Source organism: Notolepis coatsorum (genome assembly GCF_963971535.1).
Source record: "Notolepis coatsorum genome assembly, chromosome: 5".
Taxonomy (NCBI): domain Eukaryota; kingdom Metazoa; phylum Chordata; class Actinopteri; order Aulopiformes; family Paralepididae; genus Notolepis; species Notolepis coatsorum.
The window spans coordinates 55,980,240-56,002,739 of record NC_140169.1 but is presented as its reverse complement, the minus strand read 5'-3'; the positions used below and the strand labels follow the sequence as shown (position 1 = coordinate 56,002,739).

Genomic DNA, 22,500 nt, shown 5'->3' with positions numbered 1-22,500 from the left:
TAAACACATGAGATACACAATTTTAAGGAATGATAAAATGAATTAATAAATGAGATAATTTGGTGAAATATAAAATAAACAATTAAAGGAATGAGAATATGGTGAAACAATTAAAGGAATGAAAGTAAATATAAAATGAATTAATAAATGAGATAGAATATGGTGACATATAAAATAAACAATTAAAGAAATGAAAGTAAATATAAAATGAGTTATTATTTAAATGTCAGTATTTATACAGTGTGGGTTAAGATCTATGTGTATTTTTAGGGTTGTGAATATCGTTCCTTTTACTTTTTTACTTGATGGCAACACCTTTTACTTTAGTATATACACTGTCATCTGGCTATGACCATCAGGTCAATGGTAAAATATAAAATCATTTAAAGGTTGGCATAGAGATATAAACGTGAATGAAAGAATGCAAATATGACCATCAGCTCAGTGAATGACACAATTTACAGGAATGTTTAAGAGAGATATAAAATGAATTAAAATAGTAAACAATGAGATAAAACGGTAAAAATATACATCATTTAAAGGTTGGATAAAGAAATGAAAAGAAATATAAAATGAATTAGAATAGTAAACAATGAGATAAAACGGTAAAAATATACATCATTTAAAGGTTGGATAAAGAAATGAAAAGAAATATAAAATGAATTAGAATAGTAAACAATGAGATAAAACGGTAAAAACATGAATGGAATAGGACTTAATTCAAATATGACCATCAGCTCAGTGAATGACACAATTTACAGGAATGTTTAAGAGAGATATAAAATGAATTAAAATAGTAAACAATGAGATAAAACGGTAAAAATATACATCATTTAAAGGTTGGATAAAGAAATGAAAAGAAATATAAAATGTATTAGAATAGTAAACAATGAGATAAAACGGTAAACATGAATGGAATAGGACTTAATGCAAATATGACCATCAGCTCAGTGAATGACACAATTTACAGGAATGTTAAAGAAATAAAAAGAAATATAAATGAATTAAAATAGTAAGGTTTAGAGGTCTGCATTGTGGATTCTAGTGCGTATCTGTGGAAGTATGGTGCGAGGGGGTTGGTGGGTTCGTCTTGCGTTTCTTCTCTCATGGTCGTGGCGATCATCATGGTTATCGGGGGGGGTTGGCTTGTGCAGAGTACTTTTGTGATGTATCCAACTCCGAATTTTATAGTATGCACACACACTACTAGGATAACAAATATTATTACTGCATACATAATGTACCGAACTACCACTGCTCCTATTGTACCAAGTTTCTCGGTCATCCAATCGGACATGGTATACGTTGGGGGGATGTGTGCGGCTCTGGAGATGTTGTGCAGGTGTTCAATGATGCTTGGTATAGTCATGTTGTCGTTTGCAGGTATGTAGACACAGCATTCTTGACCGATTAGTTTACATGTTCCTCCAGTACTAGATAGCAGGAAGTCCAGCGCTGCTCTGTTCTGCAATGTCATCAATCTGATTGATGTCAGTTCGTTGCTGACGAGTGACAGTCCTTCAGCATCTGTGTTGGCTAAGTCTTCTATCAGTGTGGATAGGTCTGCGATTTGATCTAGGGCTGACATCACACCATAGGAGGGGATTAGTGCTCTGAAAAAGTTGCATGTCTTGCAGGCCCGGTCATGTGTGTGGAAGTGATTTGCGTGGCGTGTCTTTCTAGTCAGTGGGTGTTGTGGTAGGGTCGGTGTCACTCTCATGGCTGGCACTAAATATCCTAATGCACATGTGCCTTTCCATCCGGGTGGAAGGGACGGGTAAGCTTGTGCGCCACATATCCAGTAGGTCCCAGGCGGTGCTGGTGTTGTCGTTCGTTGGGTGGTGGGGGGTTCTTTGGTTGTAGGTTTCAGTGGTGTCTTTACAGGGTAGATGTTGTCCCAGGGTGGTGTTAATCTTTGTTGGCGGATGGGGTAGATATTGTCTCTGGTCCGGGGGGATATCGTTCTTCGTTTGCGGGTCGCCTGGGGCACTTCACAATGTTCCAACACCCCGACATTCTTTCCCCAACCCTTTTGAGATACACATTCTGTAAACTTCACTGGGGTAATAGAAACTGGTATTCCATTTGTATCATGACTTTGTCGAATCTTCATGTTTGATTTTGTGCAGCTTTCAGCTGTCCCTGTGGACTTGTTTAGAGAGGCTTTGTGGCATTCGGTTAGTGGGAGGCCCATTAACGGAAGACCATCTTCGGTAGAATGGGGTATTAAGCCGCATACATAGCAATTTGATTGGTTAGCAAAATGTGCGACTGCTTGGCTTAGCTTTAAATATAGGTTGTTGCGGTGACTGTTAACATATCTTTTGGTGCGTTCAACTGCTTTCCCCTTACTGCCCTTAAACCCATTGGTCCATGATTGAGGTTCGTCCAGTGTCGCCCACACAATGCATCCCGCTATGCCACATGCGATGATTAAGCAGTTCCAGTTGGTGGTCATTTTTCCTATTGTTATTGGTCTCATGGTAGATTTGCCCTTTTGCAGTGGGATGCGTGGATCCAGGATGCTTTTCCGTCGCACTTTACTGCCGTGTCCGTTACTAGCAGCACCTGAAATGGACCAGACCATCTGGGGTTTAGTTTACTTTTTCTTTTGAACACCATTATATATACATAGTCACCTGGGTTCAATCCATGACATGGTGTTGTTGGTGGTTGTGGTTGTGCCTGCCTCACTAAGGGGTGGAGTCTCTTCATCTGGGCACACAAAGCTTTGTAATAGTTAATAGCAATTTCGTCTGCTAGCAATAACTGGACTTGTGATAACGGGGGAAGCATTGTGGTTGGTGTCGACATTGGACGTCCAAATAATATCTCGTGAGGTGACAATCTTGTTCCTCTGTTTGGCATTGATCTCATTTGCATTAATACTAAGGGGAGGGCGTCAGGCCATTTAAGGCCTGTCTCTGTACATGTCTTAGCTAGACGGTTCTTGATGGTTGAGTTTTGTCTTTCTACCGCACCTGCACTTTCAGGGTGGTAGGGTGTGTGCAGGTGTATTTTCATGCCTAATGCGGTAGATAAGTTGTTTATCAGTTGTGCCGTAAAGTGCGTACCTCTGTCTGAATTTATGGAGTGTGGACACCCGAATCTTGGAATTATTTCTCTGACTAATACCTTAGCTACTGCTTGAGCGTCGTTGCGTCTGCATGGGAAGACTTCGACCCATTTAGAGAACATATCTACTAAGACTAGCGCGTACTGGTATCCCATGCTTTTTTCTAATTGGATGAAATCCATTTGGATGTTAACAAATGGTCCCCAAGGTGGTGGGTGGGCGCCACGTCTAGTCTTTATAGCTTTACCTATATTGTGTTGATTGCATACAACACATCTTGAGCAGTATTGGTGAGCTAAACTGGTGATGCCTGGCGCGTGCCACTGTGAAGTGATACTGCCCACCATTGCGAATTTTGACACGTGGCTAAGTCCATGTGCTAATCTTACTAACAGGGGAAGGAGTTGTTTTGGAGCTACAACTCTACCGTCAGCATGTTTCCACATGCCGTCTGGCATTTTGGAACAACCTGCTGACGTCCATACTGGCCACTCAGATGTCGCCTCTGCCTGTAATGAAACGACATTATCAAAAGTGGGAGTATTATCATTGGCGATTGTGATAGCCATTTGTTTTACTAACAGGGAAGGGACGGTCGCTGCCCTTTTGGCACAGTGATCCGCTCTGGCGTTTCCCTTTGCAACCAGAGAAGGAGAAGAAGAATGTGCAACACATTTTACAACAGCCAATAGCTTAGGAAGTAAACACGCCTCTAGTAGGTTAGTGACCAATACAGCATGTTTGATGGGAATGCCTGATGTCTTAATGAACCCTCTGTGTTTCCATATTAATCCCACATTGTGCACTACATTGAACGCATAACTTGAGTCCGTGAAAATTGTAGCAGACTTACCCCTGGCCAACACGCACGCTCTCGTCAAAGCGAAGATCTCCGCTGCCTGTGCTGAACAATTATTAGGTAGTTTTGCACTTTCAATCATCATATGGTCATCAACAACAGCGTATCCAGCATTCAAATCACATCCATTAGTGTGTCTTGACGCGCTACCGTCAACATAATATACTAGATCACTGTTAACTAGTGGTGTTTGTTGTAAGTCGGCTCTGGGTGAGGTGACAGCTGAGATTGTATCAATACAGTTATGTGACATTTCGTTATCCTCATATAGGGGAACAAAATTTGCTGGGTTTATTGGCGGTGCACGTTTTATGGTCAAGTTTGGGTTTGCCAATAGGATCGCTGTGTATGTAGTGTGTCTGGATGCTGATAAGTGTTGTGTAGCTGCGTTTTGTAAAATAATACACACAGAATGTGGGACGTAGACTGTTACTGGATGTTCTAGAGTAATGTTGGCGCTTCTCGATACGCAGAACGCGGCTGCAGCAACTGATCGTAGACACGGAGCATACCCCAAGGCTACACTATCAAGTCTTTGTGAATAGTAGGCTATTGGTCTCATCTTGTCGCAATGTCTCTGGGCTAGGATCCCTGTCGCATAGCCTTCTCTTTCTGCGGCAAAAAGTGAGAATTCCATACTGTAGTCTGGCATGCCAAGGCCGGGCGCTGTGGTTAAAGCTTCTTTCATTGCTTGGAACGCAAGTTGTAGTGTCGGAGTCCATGCGATCTGTTTGGGTTGGTCAGATAACGTTAGTGCACGAAGAGGCTGGTCTAGTGTGGCGTAGTTGAACACGTGTTGGCGACAAAAATTAGCTGCTCCCAAAAATGATAGCATTTTTGTCTTTGATTTTGGATTGGGGCAGTTTTGCAGAGCTTGTACTCGGGTGTGGGATATTACCCGTTTCGAACCGTCGAGTGTGTGTCCCAGGTATTTTACTCTGGTTTTGCAAAACTGTAGTTTTGGCAATGACGCTTTGTGTCCTTTGTTTGCAAGGGCAGTCAATAGTATGACAGAGTCTGTGTGGCATGCTGCTTCACTTGGGGATGACAACAATAGGTCATCTATGAACATTAACAGTGTACTTCCGCCGGGGAACTGTATATCTTTTAGGTCGTGGTGCAAAGCTTGACTATACAATGTTCCTGATTCTGTGTATCCTTGTGGTGCTCTTGTCCACGTCAGTTGTTTACCATTAAATTCGAAAGCGAAAAGATATTGTGAGTCGGCATGGATTGGGAAACTAAAATATGCACTGGATAAATCCACTACTGTGTAATGTGTTGTTGTTGCGGGGATTAATGCCATTACTGTAGATGAATCAGAAACCAATGGGGTGATGGGGATCACGCATTGATTTATGGCTCTCAAGTCTTGTATAAATCGCCAATCACGTTTGTTAGCCTTTATAATGGGACAAATTGGTGTGTTGCAAGGACTTTCGCAGTGTTTTAAAATGCCTTGTGATAGCAGTGATTCTATTACTGGTGTTATTCCATCGATGGCTTCCTGTTTCAGCGGATACTGCTTTAGTTTGGGAGGGGTACAATCTGGTTTCAGTGTGACTCTGTGGGGGACTGCAGATGTCATTAGCCCGACCTCAGTGGAGTGCGACGCCCACAGTTTATGAGGTACCTTAGACAATGAAGTTTCAGGAAGGAAAACAGCGTGTGGGGGCTCTGGTATGCATATCAATGGCCCTTCAATCATGAATGGGGGTATGGCTATTATGTATCCATCTTTCAATCTAGTTAAATTCCACCCATTTTTCATCTTAACAGTGTGGGAGGTAGCCGTTCTTTTGTCTGTCTGTAGTCTTATCATCATGGGGGACAAGTCCTGTTCTCCTTCCGCCGTGTCGAATGCGATTGATATGTGTGGGGTATAATCAGAGTCATGAATTGCCACTCTTTGAACTTCTGATAAGATTACTGTGGCTGCAATGCCTTCATGGGAGATGTATATTTCTGAGAATGCTGGAAACAGTGTGGTCTTACCAATGGATGATTTTACCTTTTCTATATATACTTTTGGTACGTCTGTATCCCATTTGGACGCTGTTACGTGGTGTTCGGCCAGGAACTTCATCTGTAAACACCTCGCGTTCACTCCTGTGTCGGCTTCTGTTATTTCTTTCAATGCTGTGGAAACAAACTCATTGATAGGATCATTATTTAATTTCCATCTGTATTCTATCACATTTCCCACTCGTTGTGACACATCTGTTGCATTTCAATTCTTTCTCCCTTCTCTGGTAGCTGTAAAAAGACTCCATCTTGTGAGCAGTAAATGTTAGCGTTCATTTTACAAAGCAAATCTCGTCCACAAAGGTTAACTGCTGCTTTAGATGTTAATAACAAAGAGTGTTCAGTTGAAAAAGAATCGCTAGTTGATTCTATTTTAACTGGTATAGACAAAGGGATTGTCTGTGGGATGCCGCTTATCCCGACTGTTAATACAGACTGTCCAGACAATGGTAATGACATTGTGCTTTCATCGATTGATGATTGTGTGGCTCCGGTGTCTATCATGAAAGTAACTTCTTTGTTATTTATCATTAAGTTAATTTTGGGTTCCTCTTCGGGATTTGCTGTTAATATTTGCATAACATTCTCCAGACAGATCATTTTTTCCTGTTGGCACCTCTATGCGACATTCGTCGCCTCGTCTCCTTTGAACGGATCCGCCATAGTGTAATCTGCATATGGTGGGGCACTAGGATGGGGTTTGTGGGGCCTGTGTGAATCTCTTTGCATATAGTCCCCTTTGTTTCCATTCTTCCTATTCTCCTTTTGACAATAGGCCGCCAAATGGCCCTTTTGTTGGCAAATTAAACATGTTATATGGGGGCACTCTTGTACTCGGTGTTCTGGTTGATTGCAATTGTAGCATGTTGGAGGCCCGTATCGCTTACCCCCACCCCCACCCTTCTGGTTATTTCCTGTTCCCTGGGGGTAGTAATTTCTAGCTGGGTAACAGTGTATTGCTTCCTCTTCTACCACCTCTTGTCGAGATACAAAGACTCCGATGTCTTTGATGACACGTTTCTTGTCGTGATGCTGTCGTTCTATATTGATGGCTGCGTTCTTAACGTTTGCAATAGGAGAGCTCTCCCAATCTAACTGGACGGCTTTCAAATGTTTTCCAACGTGTGGTAGGAGGCCGTTAACGAAATAGGATACCTGGATTGCGAGTCCCTCGTCTGCCGTTAATCCGCTGTTCGCGGCCCAAGCCGCTTTAAATTTACTGTAAAACGCATCGACTGTTTCAGACTCGTTTTGAACGCAAGCTGTGATATTTGACATGCATGCATTTCGCCTTGCCAAACCTTGTATCGCGGCTGCTATCGCAGTAATACACTGTTCCCTAGTGTTGTTTTCACTCCAGGCATCACTGCTTGGAATAGCCATTTGCGTTGAGACGCTGTGATATTTATTTCCTAGACATCCCAACATTAGCTGTTTTATGTCTCTAGGAGTCGGGCTATAGCAATGGCATATTAAATCCAATTGTTCGATAAAACCCATTGGGTCTCTGTCGGGTTTGGGAAATTGTTCAACGAGTCCTTTTAATTCTGTCGGTGACCATGGTCGGTAAACTGTAGCGTTTACATTTTCGCCTAGTGGGACAATCCTCATAGGATATGTGCTGGTCGGTTTCTCGGATCTAGTGACCATTTGTGATGGTTCCTGAGGCGTTTTAACCTTTTCTATTCTATTCGCTGGTGGTGATGGCGTTTGCACTGCTGGTGAACTGTCCTGTGTTCTAGCAGGTCTATTGTTCCTTGATGGTCCTGCGTCTATAATTTCTCTTTCGTCTGGGTTCCTATCTAAAACCACATGTGCGTGTCTGTTAAACGTTACTCTTGTGGATACGTCATCGTCTGAATCGTCCTCTACCACACATGCGGTCAGGCTTGGATATAGGCCTTTAACATTTTTGATATTGGGCCTTTCGGGTTGAGACTGCGTTATAATAATTTTTTCCGCCTCTTCTTTTAAATGTGTCATATTTCTCAACTCTATTTCACATTGCCACAAAACCAATGCATGTTCGATACGACTCTGTTTTCTCACGGTAAACGACCTGGCACGTTCACGGAAACATTCGCGTACGCCCCTAAGTTTTCCATTATTAAAACACCCTAGGACTGGCCAGTTGTTTTTTGTCCATTTTGACCATAATCCCAAATATTTTACAGCTATAGGTCCATATTTTGTTAGCATGAAGTCGCACAGAGAGTTGCCGGTAACGTCATTTTTGCTTAGTGAACGCCCCATGATACCAGCTATATGCTCCGCGTTGCCCTCGACGTAATGTCCCTGATATGATCAACCGTGTTGTCAAACCGGTATGACTGGTAAACAGTGAGGAGGAGAGAGAGAGAGAGATAGACAGACAGAGATAGACAGACAATTAACTAGAACAAATGCCCTATTTTTAGTTATAACTAAATAATTGTATATAAGGTGGAGACCAGACACTCAATCTTATATATTTGGTATCTTAATTATAACTTATTTTATATACTTGGTATCTTAATTATAGCTTATTAACTGTAGCAATCTATATTGTTCTAGAGAACCAATTTGGGTATTCATTCAAGTCAAAGTTAATTTGTCAGGTCTGATTCTAAGATATATATATTTCAGTTGTATACTGCTATACCTAATTTAGATGTTGAATCATTATACATATTATTCCAATTACTTTATGTATCGTTATCACTATGTAATTTATAGCGCCGTTATCATTACCTATCGTGAAACCGGAATTGGAACCAGAACTACAATTCCCAACCGGAAATCACTTTCCTGGCTTCCTTGTATAACGTTAACTCGTCTCTCAATGCTTTGCGATATCAGCCGGTTCGTTCTTAACTCAATAAAACACCTCAGCGGGTTATAATACTGTGCACATACAAACAAGACTCAAACAGACAAACAAACGAAAATACATACAATTTAACGTGTGTATATACCTGGTCTGTATTGGATCGGTGTTCGTTTAGTCGATCAGCATCTGCTGCGACAAGGCATTTATCCCTTGATATAATAATACATCGTTATTAAAGTCATAACGACCGAACCTGACTTTGAAATTTAACAGCGATATATTAGATTATATATATCCTTTAATCATACTCTCGGTCTCTTCAACCCGCGACTAATGTCCCGTTAAATGTACATTCACGTACTACCGGGACATCGCCGGTCACCTTCCCGCTATCTGTATGATTGAAGGGTTAATTTTAATCCAAATATATCGTTTTCAGGAATGGAAGAGGTTGTGAGCTTAGTTTGAGGTTGAATCTATGAATATATAACGTTACTCTGTTAAATCTAATCTATGATTATAACAGCTTCTCGGTCCTAACTTCCCGCCTCTTTGCCAAAAGAATCACAGAACAGTTTCTAAGAGAGTAGCGTTTTCCAATGATATCACTCTGATAAGCTCACGTATCTCCTTTTGTTGCCTATATTTCAGCCTGTATCATCTAGACTTGGGTTAGCAATTCAACAACCTTAATTTGTGCCCTAACTTTCGGTTTGGCAACAGCTCGAATCCGGGAATACCACTAACAACCCATCCTCTCAGAACATCTGTCCAGATAAAGGACCCAGGTACACGCGTTCCCCAGTACGATTCTCAATACAGCCCAGATATTCAATACACGTTATTCTATTGTCCAGCCATAGTCTCGAATATTAAAACACACAGTAAATGCTCACCTTGTGTAGAGAGAAGTGGGGATCACACCAATGTGTTCCAGATACCGGCCGGCCTAAACTAATCCTTTTCTCTCTACACCTGAGAACAGATCAGTCTGCACAAAACTTGAAGTTCGCGACGCCAAATTGTAGGATAATAATAGTATTCAAATAGGAATAGAGTCAAATGACTTGCTCACTCAGAGGGTCCAGATAATAAGATTTATTACCCAGATCAAATCAAATCATTACAACAATAGAGAATATGGCTGGAGATCTTACCTAAACAGACCAGCTCCGTCAGTCAGGTAAAAAGATCCTGCTCCCCAGTCGGGGGAGCAGTTAAGTACCAGGTGAACAATGGGGGGGTGGGGGAAGGGGAGGGGAGGAAGGGGGCGTAGTTCATACATCAATATATTCCACAACTCCCATATCCACGTGCGTACCCACACCTCAAAGAAGTATTCGCTGATCAGTCTAATCCATTGCTCGTCATCAGGGCCGCCCCTCTCATAATATTGGCGTACAGTCGTACTATGTATTGTTCACGTGAGTACATTAACCATATTGGTTAGGCTAACTCAGTAGAGGACGAGGATTGTATTTGTTTTCAGCTGTGAGGGAAGGTTGCGCGGAAGACAGTTGGTGTGTTAGTGTGTGTGTGTGTGTGTGTGTGTGTGTGTGTGTGTGTGTGTGTGTGTGTGTGTGTTAACACAACGTTCCCGCAGTTAACATTCTTGGGTGAACAAGAAAAGGATGAACATGTTCAGTCTATTGTAATGACCTTGCTGTGCAGGGGTGTAGAAAGTACCTAGAAATTATACTTAAGTGAAAGTATGGGTACCGTCTCAAAATCTTACTCAAGTAAAAGTCAGAGTATCTGGCTAAAAACACACTTGAGTAAAAGTCAAAAAAGTTTCTACTTTTAAATGTACTTGAAGTACTAAAAAGTTAAAGTAAAAACGTTCTTTTTTATTCCGGGGCAATGAAATGTTCCGTTTCGTCCTCTTCATCACTCGTACTCATTTCGTTTGTGGCCATCTTCTGTAGCTCGTCACTCTGACTGTCTATTCTTCTGATAGCAGGTGTTTAATAAAAGATCCCCGCTTTCTATAGTCTCGCACAAGGACCAATCAGCACGGGTATGGGCGTTTTTTTTTTACTCAATAACCAACTAGGCTGCAGTAAAAAACTTAAAACCAGATTCTCAAACATAAACATAAAGACGGACAACACGCTCATCACAGACAAGCTGGATGTAGCCAATTACTTAAATAGTTTCTTCACAAACATAGCCACAACACTGGTAAACAAACTACCCTCCCACTCAGGGCATTATGGGGTAGAACACATAGTAGCATACTACAAGAACCTAGGGGTCCACAAAGACGACTTCAAACTGGAAATGGTAACAACAGATGAGGTACTCAAAAAACTGAGCGCCCTCCAACCTAACAAGGCCACTGGCCATGACAACATCCCCTCCAAATTCCTCAGAGACTCAGCAGCCACCATCACCCCAGTCATCACACACATAATAAACCTCTCCATAAAACAGGGACACGTCCCCAAGGACTTCAAAATTACGAGAGTAACACCCCTGCACAAAAAAGGCAGTAAATTAGACCCAGGCAACTACCGCCCTGTTTCTATCCTTACCTCCATCTCGAAAGTCATGGAAAAAATTGTATACGAACAGGTCGAAAAATATCTTGCGGAAAAAGATCTAATCTACGAATTCCAATCTGGCTTCAGAACATCCCACTCCACTGACACATGCCTTCTCTATTTAAACGACCACATCAAACAAGAGGTGGACGCGGGCAAATACTGCGGCATGGTCATGCTGGACCTACAAAAGGCCTTCGACACTGTCAATCACACCATTCTGATTGACAAGCTAAAAGCAATTGGTTTTGATAGTCTATCAGTGAGCTGGATGCAATCCTACCTGGAGGGGAGAGAGCAGATGGTGGAGGTAAACGGTACCCTATCCCCCCCCCCTCACAGTAAGCTGTGGTGTTCCACAAGGAAGCATACTAGGTCCGCTACTGTTCCTAATTTATGCAAATGACATGTCGTCAGCTTGTGACTGCAACTTGTTCCTGTTTGCGGACGACTCAGCCCTGCTGGTCTCTGACAAGAACAAGTTACAGGTTGAAAAAACCCTCAGCGCGGAACTAGGCAAAATCTGCATATGGCTCGCTGATAACAAACTATCATTACACATGGGCAAAACAGAGTCCATTCTCTTCGGTTCAAATAACAAACTCAGCAAGACCGACGACTTCTCAGTTACAGTGGGTGACAATATTGTCACAAGGAAAGAAGATATTACCTACCTGGGTTCAATCCTAGAGGCAAATATTTCCTGTGACAAAATGGCATCCAATGTAATAAAAAAAGTCAACCAACGAACTCGATTCTTGTACCGGATCTCCTCACTGGTAAACAAGAATACCCTGAAGACTCTGGCAGGAGCACTCATTCAAGGGTACTACGACTATGCTTGCACCTCATGGTACCAAAGCACCTCAAAGGCGCTAAAAACAAAATTACAAACATCTCAAAACAAACTGGTCAGACTACTGCTTGACCTTACTCCTAGAACCCACCTCACCCCTGCCCACTTTGACAACCTAGGATGGCTTAGAGTAGACGACAGAGTACAGCAACTTGCAATGGGCCTGGTCTACAAGATACACTACACGACCAAGGTACCCATGTACATGTCAAAATACTTCCCAAAGGTCAGTGAATACCACGATCACAACACCAGAGGGAGCTCCACAAATCATGTTAAACCCAGATTCGGCTCAAACAAGGGACTAAACACGTTTCGCAATTATGCCACATCAATGTGGAACGCACTACCCAAAGCTGTAAAGGAATGTGAATCACTACCCACTTTAAAAAACACTCTCAAAAAACACCTACGGGAGACTGCAATTCGAAACTGGCCCATGTAAATGTCCCAACACAACCCCCTCCAATGTACAGTAAAAATGACCAAGTATGGTCTTGTCAATATTCCAATGTACAGTGTTGCTTGTACAGTTGTACAGTGTCCCCCACCCACCCCTCCTACCCAACCTCCCCCCCCCACTCCTACCCCCCCCACCTACCCAACCTCCTCCAATGTACAGTTTCTACGTCAAATGTATATACTTCTTTTCTGGACTCTTTTCGTATCACAAACAGTACTGTATTTGCAAATCTGGTATGTCATAAATGTATAGATGTAGCAGTACTGTCTATCTGTATGTCATATATGTTACGATGAATTGAAAATGGGGGACCCTGATGTAAACAAGACGAAAGTCTTTCTCTGGTCTGCATCCCCTTAACAATTGTATGTATTGAGCTGTACTGTACTGTACCCATTCTGCAATCTGTTAATAAAGTTTTCAATCAATCAATCAATTCATGTTCCATCGATGGGGATTTGATTGGCTGTTTTTAAATAAAGCGCGGACGCAGGATCAATAACGTTGAGTTCGGCCAGAGAAACAAATATACTAATTTAAATAGTTGGACCTGCGAGATTTGTACTTTGTACTTTGTAGGTCTGCATTTTAAATGTAAGGAGTAAAAAAAGTATGTTTTTTTCCTCTGAAATGTAATTGAGTAAAAGTACAAGTGTACAAACCTAATAATACTTGAGTAAAGTACAAATCCCCCAAAAACAGTACTTAAGTATTGTAACGAAGTACAATTACTCAAGTACTTTACACCCCTGCTGCTGTGTCACTCAGTCTACTGTAAAGACCCTGCTTCTGGCCAATCAGAGCAACGCGGAAGGACATGTTGGTTGCCCAAAGTATTCACACGACCCTGCTGCTGTGTCACAGGGACAGCTGTAGTAAAGGGAGGAGGAACAGCGCGGTGCTCCGGTCTCCGCTTAGTCATCAGCTTTTCGCGAGCTTTCTCCATAGCTGCCCCCCAGACTGTGGAACTCCCTCTCCCCCTCCATCCGAGGCTCTGACACCATCAACCTCTTCAAAACCAACCTAAAAACACACCTGTTCACACTTGCCTTCGCGTAACACGGCCCCGCTCCCAAGACCAAGTAGCCCCCCCACCCCTGACTCTTTTCTTTTAATTAAGCCACAGATCCCGTTTTTGTTTGTTAATTTCAACCACTTCATCCAATTGGACAGCACCTTGCTTCCTTTTTTGTAATCTCTTTTATCTTATTTGTTTTTTTCCTGTTTTTACTATACACATAATATTCATATATATATATATTTTTTTTTTATCTTTTATTTTTTCAACATTTTTTCCCCCCCACCTTTTCCTTGTACAGTGTCCTTGAGTCTGAGAAAGGCGCTTCTCTCTTAAAATCCAATTTATTATTATTATTATTATTATTATTATTATTATTATTATTATTATTATTATTATTATTATTATTATTATTATTATTATTATTATTATTATTATTATTATTATTATTATTATTATTATTATTATTATTATTATTATTATTATTATTATTATTATTATTATTATTATTATATTATTATTATCAGGCCTTTCTTTTAGGGATGCACCGATCCCACTTTTTCAGTCCCGATACCGATACCGACTAATAGGCCTAATAGATACTAATAGTACTAAGATAAAATACAACACAGTGCTAAGCTTATGAATTAAAAGGTAATGAGTCCTATAAACACTACTATACAATACACTATACAATATACAGTTATACTATAATAAGTTATATAACTATACTATACTAGCTACTGTATACTACTAACAGAGTAGACTGACAAGTGTTCGCCGCTAGCTTGTCGTCGTTCCCTTTACAAGCTTCGACATACGGCGAAAAAGATAGTTTGATATTCTGAACGACTTTTGTTTATTTAAAATCAAACAAAAACCCCCCAAAAATGACCAGAAATCAACATGTTGACGTATAAATCCATGTTTACTCAGAAAAACGCACCGTTGCGACATCCGACTGATGTTGATAGATGTCCTGCTTACTGTTGATGTTGTGGTGCGGTTGTCGGTTGAGTCCTTTCTTCTTCATACTGGACGCCCACCGCCACAACACTACTGCTAAAAGGGCAACGGGGCCCCAGTCTGTGTGCAACTATAACGTCAAAACCTTCCTGTAAACATGTACACGTGGAGAGATGTATATTATTTTGTTGACATTTTCGTTTTCTAAGCAGATATATACTCTGTTTTTTTTTTTTTGCCGAACCATTGCTGCCTGGGCGCAGTGATTTCATCACCTCAAAAGCCCTGTTTTTTATTTTTATTTCTCCATGTGGTAAATACACAGGTCACAACATGTTTACAGGATTTTTTTTTTTTGTTGAGACTATTCGAAAATGATTTTGGTCAGTCATACACATCCCTACTTCATACTGGACGCCCACAGCCACAACACTACTGCAAAAAGGCAATGGGGCCAACAGTTTGTGTGCAAACGAAACCAAAATAAGTAAAACACTGTGGAGGCTTGTAGAGACTGGAGCGTCAGGAAACACTGTGGAGGCTTGTAGAGACTGGAGCGTCAGGAAACACTGTGGAGGCTTGTAGAGACTGGAGCGTCAGGAAACACTGTGGAGGCTTGTAGAGACTGGAGCGTCAGGAAACACTGTGGAGGCTTGTAGAGACTGGAGCGTCAGGAAACACTGTGGAGGCTTGTAGAGACTGGAGCGTCAGGAAACACTGTGGAGGCTTGTGTCTCGTGAAGCCAGAGCGGGTGTTGGACGGTGCTGAGAAAAGGACTCCGCTGATCCACAACATCGCTGGTCAGACATACTGTACGACCAGGGTTCCAAAACACACCACTGTCCCTTTAAAGGAACACGCCAACTTTTGGAGAAATTCGCTTATTTGCCTTCTACCCTGGAGTTAGACGAGCAGATACTATACCCTTTTCTTCTCTGCATGAATTAGTCTTAGGGAGCAGCCGCACCGCTAAGCCTAGCTTAGCGTCATTCACTGGAAGTAGGTGTGCCAGTGTAGCCTAGTTCCCAACAGTCACGAAATACACTCCAAATACAACTCCAAAACGTTCCCGTAAACATGTTGTGACCTGTGTATTTACCACGTGGAGAAATAAAAAATTGTGTTGACATTTTCGTTTTCGAAGCAGATATATACTTGGAACAATTTTTTGCCGAACCACTGCTGCCTGGGCGCAGTGATTTCATCACCTCAAAAGCCCTGTTTTATTTTTATTTCTCCATTGGTAAATACACAGGTCACAGCATGTTTACGGGAACGTTTTGGAGTTGTATTTGGAGTGTATTTCAGGACAGCAGCGAGGCTCCCTGGGCGCTCAGACAGGACAGCAGCGAGGCTCCCTGGGCGCTCAGACAGGACAGCAGCGAGGCTCCCTGGGCGCTCAGACAGGACAGCAGCGAGGCTCCCTGGGCGCTCAGACAGGACAGCAGCGAGGCTCCCTGGGCGCTCAGACAGGACAGCAGCGAGGCTCCCTGGGCGCTCAGACAGGACAGCAGCGAGGCTCCCTGGGCGCTCAGACAGGACAGCAGCGAGGCTGGAGAGCTGGCTTCTCACCCACTATTGACAATATTGAGATCTTGAAGCAGTCGATTCCACAGCTGACTTACAGCCAGGAGCTGTGACGTGAATGACGTGCTGTTGACAGGGTTCCCACAGACATTGCAAAATGAAATTCAAGGACTTTCAAGTACTTTTCCAAGCACTATTTGTCCTTTTAAAAGGACATTTAAAAGGATACTTTTAATACTTTTTTATAGAAAAATCCAATATTTATGGCTTAAAAATTATTTCCGCCAGTTACACTTTAGATAAAAATATTATATTTCTTGACTCTGAACAATTTGATCATGAATGAACAAAACTTTCAATGCGAATGGTTGATTTGAATTTCAAGGACTTTTTAATAAGCACCTTGCAAAAGAAATGGGCTGTTTTCAAGGAATTCCAGGCCTTGATTTTTTTATCAAGCACTTTAAGCACTTCAAGGACCTTGTGCGAACCCTGAATATTGAGATCTCTTGAAGCAGTCGATTCCGCAGCTGACGTGCAGGAGTTGTGTGACGTGAGTGCTGTTGATGCTCATCGAAGACATGACCTCCCCATCGTCCCCCCCCCCTCTCCCCATCGGCCCCCCCCCCTCTCCCCGTCGGTCCCCCCCACGCCTGGCCTCCTCCTTCCTTTAACGCTCTTCATTAACCCTGTCGTGAGAGTGCAGGGTTGGCATGGCAACGAGCTGTAAATAACTCCGAATGGGCTATCTCTCTCTCTCTCTCTCTCTCTCTCTCTCTGTAACGGCAACATGCCGGTGCCGTTTCCTGGTGTAGACGGGGAGTGAATCCATACGCGCTCAACGTCCAAGAAATAGTCTTCACACATTAAGCTCCGTTATCAGACACCGATGTGGTGATCCGATTTAATTAGAATAATTAGGTTACATGGGAGGGTTGATCACAGTGATCCTAAACGTCATATAACCTGGTCTAATTGCTTAAAGTGTTTCCTAAATAAGACTAATCTAAACAGTTTACGAAAGCGTCCTGAAGCGCTGAAGCGTTCTAAGCGTTCTAAAGCGCTAAGCTTCCTAAGCGAGCGGTAAGAAAATCATATGCCTTCCCCATCGGCTACCGCCCACAGCTGATTCCTATCACTTATTTAATGATCTCCGCTGCGCTGTGGCCGATCACCTGACTGGCTGCAGTTGATCCACTCACAGCGCAACAGAGTCCACCCAACAGGCTACACAGAATCATAACATTCCCCTCAATCATTACATTCCCCATAAATCATTACATTCCCATAAATCATTACATTCCCATAAATTGTAACCTTCTAATAATGATAATATAATAATAATCAATGACAAAAAACACTCATTCGGCTTTACACTCTCTCTCTCTCTCTCTCTCTCTCTCTCTCTCTCTCTCTCTCTCTCTCTCTCTCTCTTTCTCTCCCTCTCCCTCTCTCTCTCTCTCTCTCCTCTCTCTCTCTCTCTCTCTCTCTCTCTCTCTCACTCTCTCTCTCTCTCTCTCTCTCTCTCTCTCTCTCTCTCTCTCTCTCTGTCTGTCTGTCTGTCTGTCTGTCCTGTCTGTCTGTCTGTCTGTCTGTCTGTCTGTCTATCTCTCTCTCCCCCCCCCCCCCTCTCTCTCTCTCTCTCTCTCTCTCTCTCTCTCTCTCTCTTCTCTCTCTCTCTCTCTCTCTCTCTCTCTCTCTCTCACTCTCTCTCTCTCCTCTCTCTCTCTCTCTCTCTCTTCTCTCTCTCTCTCTCTCAATTCAATTCAAATTCAAATAGGCTTTATTGGCATGAAATATCAACATACTTATTGCCAAAGCAAGTCCAACATACAAACAATAACATATATATTATTAAGCAATAAAACATACCATAATATTAGCAATAAGTAAAACAATCAACAGAACATATTAAATTACAAAATAATCATTCAATCGGGTAGTCATTTTACAGATGTAGCCACCCAGATACATGTATTACAGGGCTTGTTCTCTTATTGTATGACAACCATCTACATATTTTGCAGCTAATACTGTACACTGACTTTTCTCCCCACATATATATAACAGCTTTTGATTATCAGGGAGATGGATAAACTGTGGATCAATTTTATTTATTTTATAAAAGAAAACTTCTCTTAGATCCTTGTATTTCTCACAGTATAGTAGGAAGTGAGGTTCTGTCTCAACATCCCCCTGATGACAAAAGTGAACACAGCCTGGCCTCTCTGGGCAGCCAGTTCTGCCTGTGACGGCCTGTTTCTATGGCTAGACTATGTCCACTCAGTCTGTACCGTGTCAATGTCTTTCTTAATTTTATATCATTCACAGTGGTCAGGTTATTCTGCCACCGTGTACTCTCTGTTTAGGGTCAAATAGAATTCTAAATTTACTTTGAGATTTGGTTGATTTGTTCCAATTATTCTATATAGTTTTCTTTTGTTTTGAGGTTATTTGGTTGGGCCAGATTTTTTGGTATCTGTCTGAGGCATTTGTGGGCAGAGATTTCTGACTAGCTGGCAGAGGGGACTCTTATCTGGGTTCATCTCTTGGCTCTGAAGGGCTTTGTAGTGGTAGGAGTGGGGGTCACTTGATTGGACGTGTGGTGTAAAATTTTATGGCTCGCTTTTGAATTTGAATGATTAGAGGGTATTTGCCGAGTTCTGCCCTGCATGCATTATTGGCAGTGTGTCTGTGGACCTTAAGTAGGTTTTTGCACAATTCTGCATGCAGTACTTCTAATGGGTGTTTTTCCCATTTTGGGAAAATCTTGGTTAGTTAATGGACCCCACACTTCACTGCCATATAATATTATTGGATTTATTACGGAATTTAGAATTTTGAGCCAGGTCCTAATTGGGATGTCAATTGGAATTTTCCTTTTGATGCATTTTACTATGTTTTTATTTCATACTTATCTTGTCATGCACAGTCTCTGGAGCGCAACAGTAAGAAGCATTTTGTACAAAAGTATTATGTACTTCTGTATGACAACTATTAAGAAACTTGAAAACTTGAATAAAAAGCCCTTCTTCCCTTCTCCTTCAATTCATTCACAGCCATATTGAAGTTTCCATTATGATTTATTTTCAATCCCAAATATGGGTAGCTTTTTGTGTTTCTAATATGTGTGTGCCTAATTTAAATGTATTATGTGAACTCTGAGACTCGTGTCTCCTTTGAAAGATCATGACTTTAGTCTTCTTCATGTTTACGTTCAGAGACCATGTCTGGACAGAACTGGTGGAGGATGTCTAGGTTCTGTTGTAGACCCTCTTTAGTGGCTGACAGCAGAACCAGATCATCTGCGTACATCAGTAATTTTACATTGGTATCGTGCAGAGTCAGACCGGGTGCAATAGAAAGTTCTAATAACTTTGCTAATTCATTTATATATATATTGAACAATGTTGGGCTTAAATTGCACCCCTGGCGGACTCCGCGACCCTGGGTGAAGAAATTTGTTCTTTTATTTCCAATTCTAACAGCACATCTGTTTTTTGTGTACATGGATTTGATCAAGTCATATGTATTTCCTCCAACACCACTTTCTAGAATTTTGAAGAAAAGACCTTTGTGCCAAATTGAGTCAAAGGCTTTTTCAAAATCGACAAAGCAGCAATATATTTTGTTTTTGTTCTGTTTTACGTGAATGTCAATTAGGGTTTTAAGAGTGTATATATGGTCAGAGGTACGATAATTTGGTAAGAATCCGATTTGGCTTTTACTTAGAACGCTGTGTTCTGTAAGGAATTCTATGAGTCTGGTGTTGATGATACTACATAGAAGTTTGCCCAAATTACTCGTCACACAGATACCCCTATAGTTTTTTGGGTCATGTTTATCTCCACTCTTGAAAATTGGGGTTATGAGTCCTTCATTCCAGCCATCAGGAAAATAGCCTAGATTTAGTGTCAAATTGAATAATTTTAAAATAGCCAATTGGAATTTTTCAGAGCTGTGTTTAATCATTTCATTTAATATGCCATCTGTACCACAGGCCTTTCTAGCTTTAAGGCACTGGAGTTTTGATTTCAGCTCTTGTTCTGTGATGGGAAGTCTAAAGGGTTTTGATTATCCTTTATGATATTTTCCCATTTTTGTAATTTTTCACATATCTGGCTGGTTTCCGTTTTTGTATTTCTCTCTCTCTCTCTCTCTCTTCTCTCTCTCTCTCTCTCTCTCTTTGTGACTGGAAGGTCGCCTAGTTCGATCCCCGGGACCGGCAGGAACACCGACCGCTGAAGTGCCCTTGAGCAAGGCACTTAACCCCCAACTGCTCCAGTGGAGTTGCTCAGTGGCCAACGGTGTCAGACTGTGGTTGTACTGGGCGGCTCCCAGCTCCCAGGTGTCAGACTGTGGTTGTACTGGGCAGCTCCCAGGTGTCAGACTGTGGTTGTACTGGGCAGCTCCCAGGTGTCAGACTGTGGTTGTACTGGGCAGCTCCCAGGTGTGAATGGAACTGTGTGAATGTGAAGCAGGGCGTAGCTGAATAAGAGCATCTGTGCTCAGCGAACCTACCCTGGGTAAATAAAGGTAAAAAAAAATAAAAAAAATAAAGTGACTCATTGTGACTTTTTGTGTGTGTGTGTGTGTGTGTGTGTGTGTGTGTGTGTGTGTGTGTGTGTGTGTGTGTGTGTGTGTGTGTGTGTGTGTGTGTGTGTGTGTGTGTGTGTGTGTGTGTGTGCGTGCGATCAGGTGTGGGTGTCTCAGAGGGGGGGGGGGAGGTGCAGAGTCGCTCCAGACAGCTGCGTCTGCTGGACGCCGTGACGGACGCCCTGGTCTGGTCCATCGCCAAGACGGGCCTGTCCTTCAGACAGCAGTCCACCCGCCTCGCCCACCTGCTCATGCTGCTGTCCCACATCCGCCACGTCAGGTACCACATCAGCCCACCCTTAACCCTTAACCCTTAACCCTAACCCTAGCCTTAACCTTCCTCATCCAATGTACAGCCCCCCCCCCCCACCCAACCCTACCCCAACTACCCAACCTCCTCCAATGTACAGTTTCTACGTCAAATGTATATACACTCTTTTCTGGACACTTTTTGTATCACAAACAGTACTGTATTTGCAAATCTGGTATGTCATAAATGTATAGATGTAGCAGTACTGTCTATCTGTATGTCATGTATGTCATATATGTCATGATGAATTGAAAATGGGGGACCCTGATGTAAACAAGACGAAAGTCTTTCTCTGGTCTGCATCCCCTTGACACTTGTGTGTATTGAGCCGTACTGTATTGTACCCATTCTGCAATCTGTTAATAAAGTTTTCAATCAATCAATCAATCAATCAATCAATCAATCAATCAATCAATCAATCAATCAATCAATTCAATCAAACCCACATCTGCCATGATGTCAGGTACCACATCAGCCCGCCCTAAAGGCCCTCCCATAGTTGAGTGGAACGTACGCGGAGCGGACTCTTTTGATCCTTCATAGTCGAGCGGACCTCCGCGGACCAATTTCCTACATGTCTCGCGCCAGTTTACACAATTCTTCCCACACTGTTTAGACTTCTGTCATGTCGTCGTCATCCGATGTCAAAATAAAGAGTCTAGGTTATCTCCGTTTCCAATATTTCGAAATAAAACTGGCAGTTTTACACACTTCATTTAGAAAAGCCATTCAAACTTCTCAAGTTTCTTCAGATGATGAAAAAAGACATCATGGGCCAAATGTATATGAATTGGAATGGATGATGATTAGCGATAGTAAAAAAGAATTTAGCGTCCTCCAGGGGCGGAGCTAGGGGGTGGCTACCTGGGCTCAAGCCCCGGATGTATTCTGAAAAGCCCCAAATCTATTTAAATTTTTTTTTTTTTTTTTTTTTTTTTTATACAATTCATCATTGTTACATGAAAATATGTTTGCACCAGATTTAGCAGAAGCTAATTTCCATCTGTGGTCTATCCAGCTGCTAACTGTATTTGAGTGAGTTAAGTCTTGGTGTTATGGTAGACTCAGACCTAAGCTTTAAATCACAATCAACAAGTTGACAAAAACTTAATTCTTCCACCTTAGAAACATAGCTAAAGTACGGCCATTTATAAATCAAAAGGACGCTGAAAACCAGATCCATGCCTTTATCTCAAGCCAACTCGACTACTGTAATGCACTCCTTACCGGCCTCCCGAAAAAATACGATGATAACTATTTTATTGCAATGCACTATTGCATTATTTTATTCTATTTTACTAACTATTTTATTGCACTGCACTATTTTACTTTGTATCAGTGAATCATAGACGCCTGGCCATAAGAGCATTCGGAGCATCTCTGCTCTCCCACTATTGAACTTGGGGGAGCAAAGGTATGATCTTGCTCCACCACTTTTTGATTATATGAAAA

At 42.0% G+C, this 22,500-nt stretch overlaps 1 protein-coding gene across 1 annotated transcript in view; it reads left to right on the top strand.

Annotated features, from left to right (window-relative positions):
• The window catches only part of esr2a (estrogen receptor 2a), a gene marked incomplete at both ends in the record, with an annotated part of 110,295 nt that overhangs the window by 84,019 nt on the left and 3,776 nt on the right, over positions 1-22,500 (top strand). The window contains 1 exon segment of the mRNA XM_084314111.1: positions 20,841-21,018. Coding sequence (XP_084170237.1) covers positions 20,841-21,018 — 178 coding nt within the window.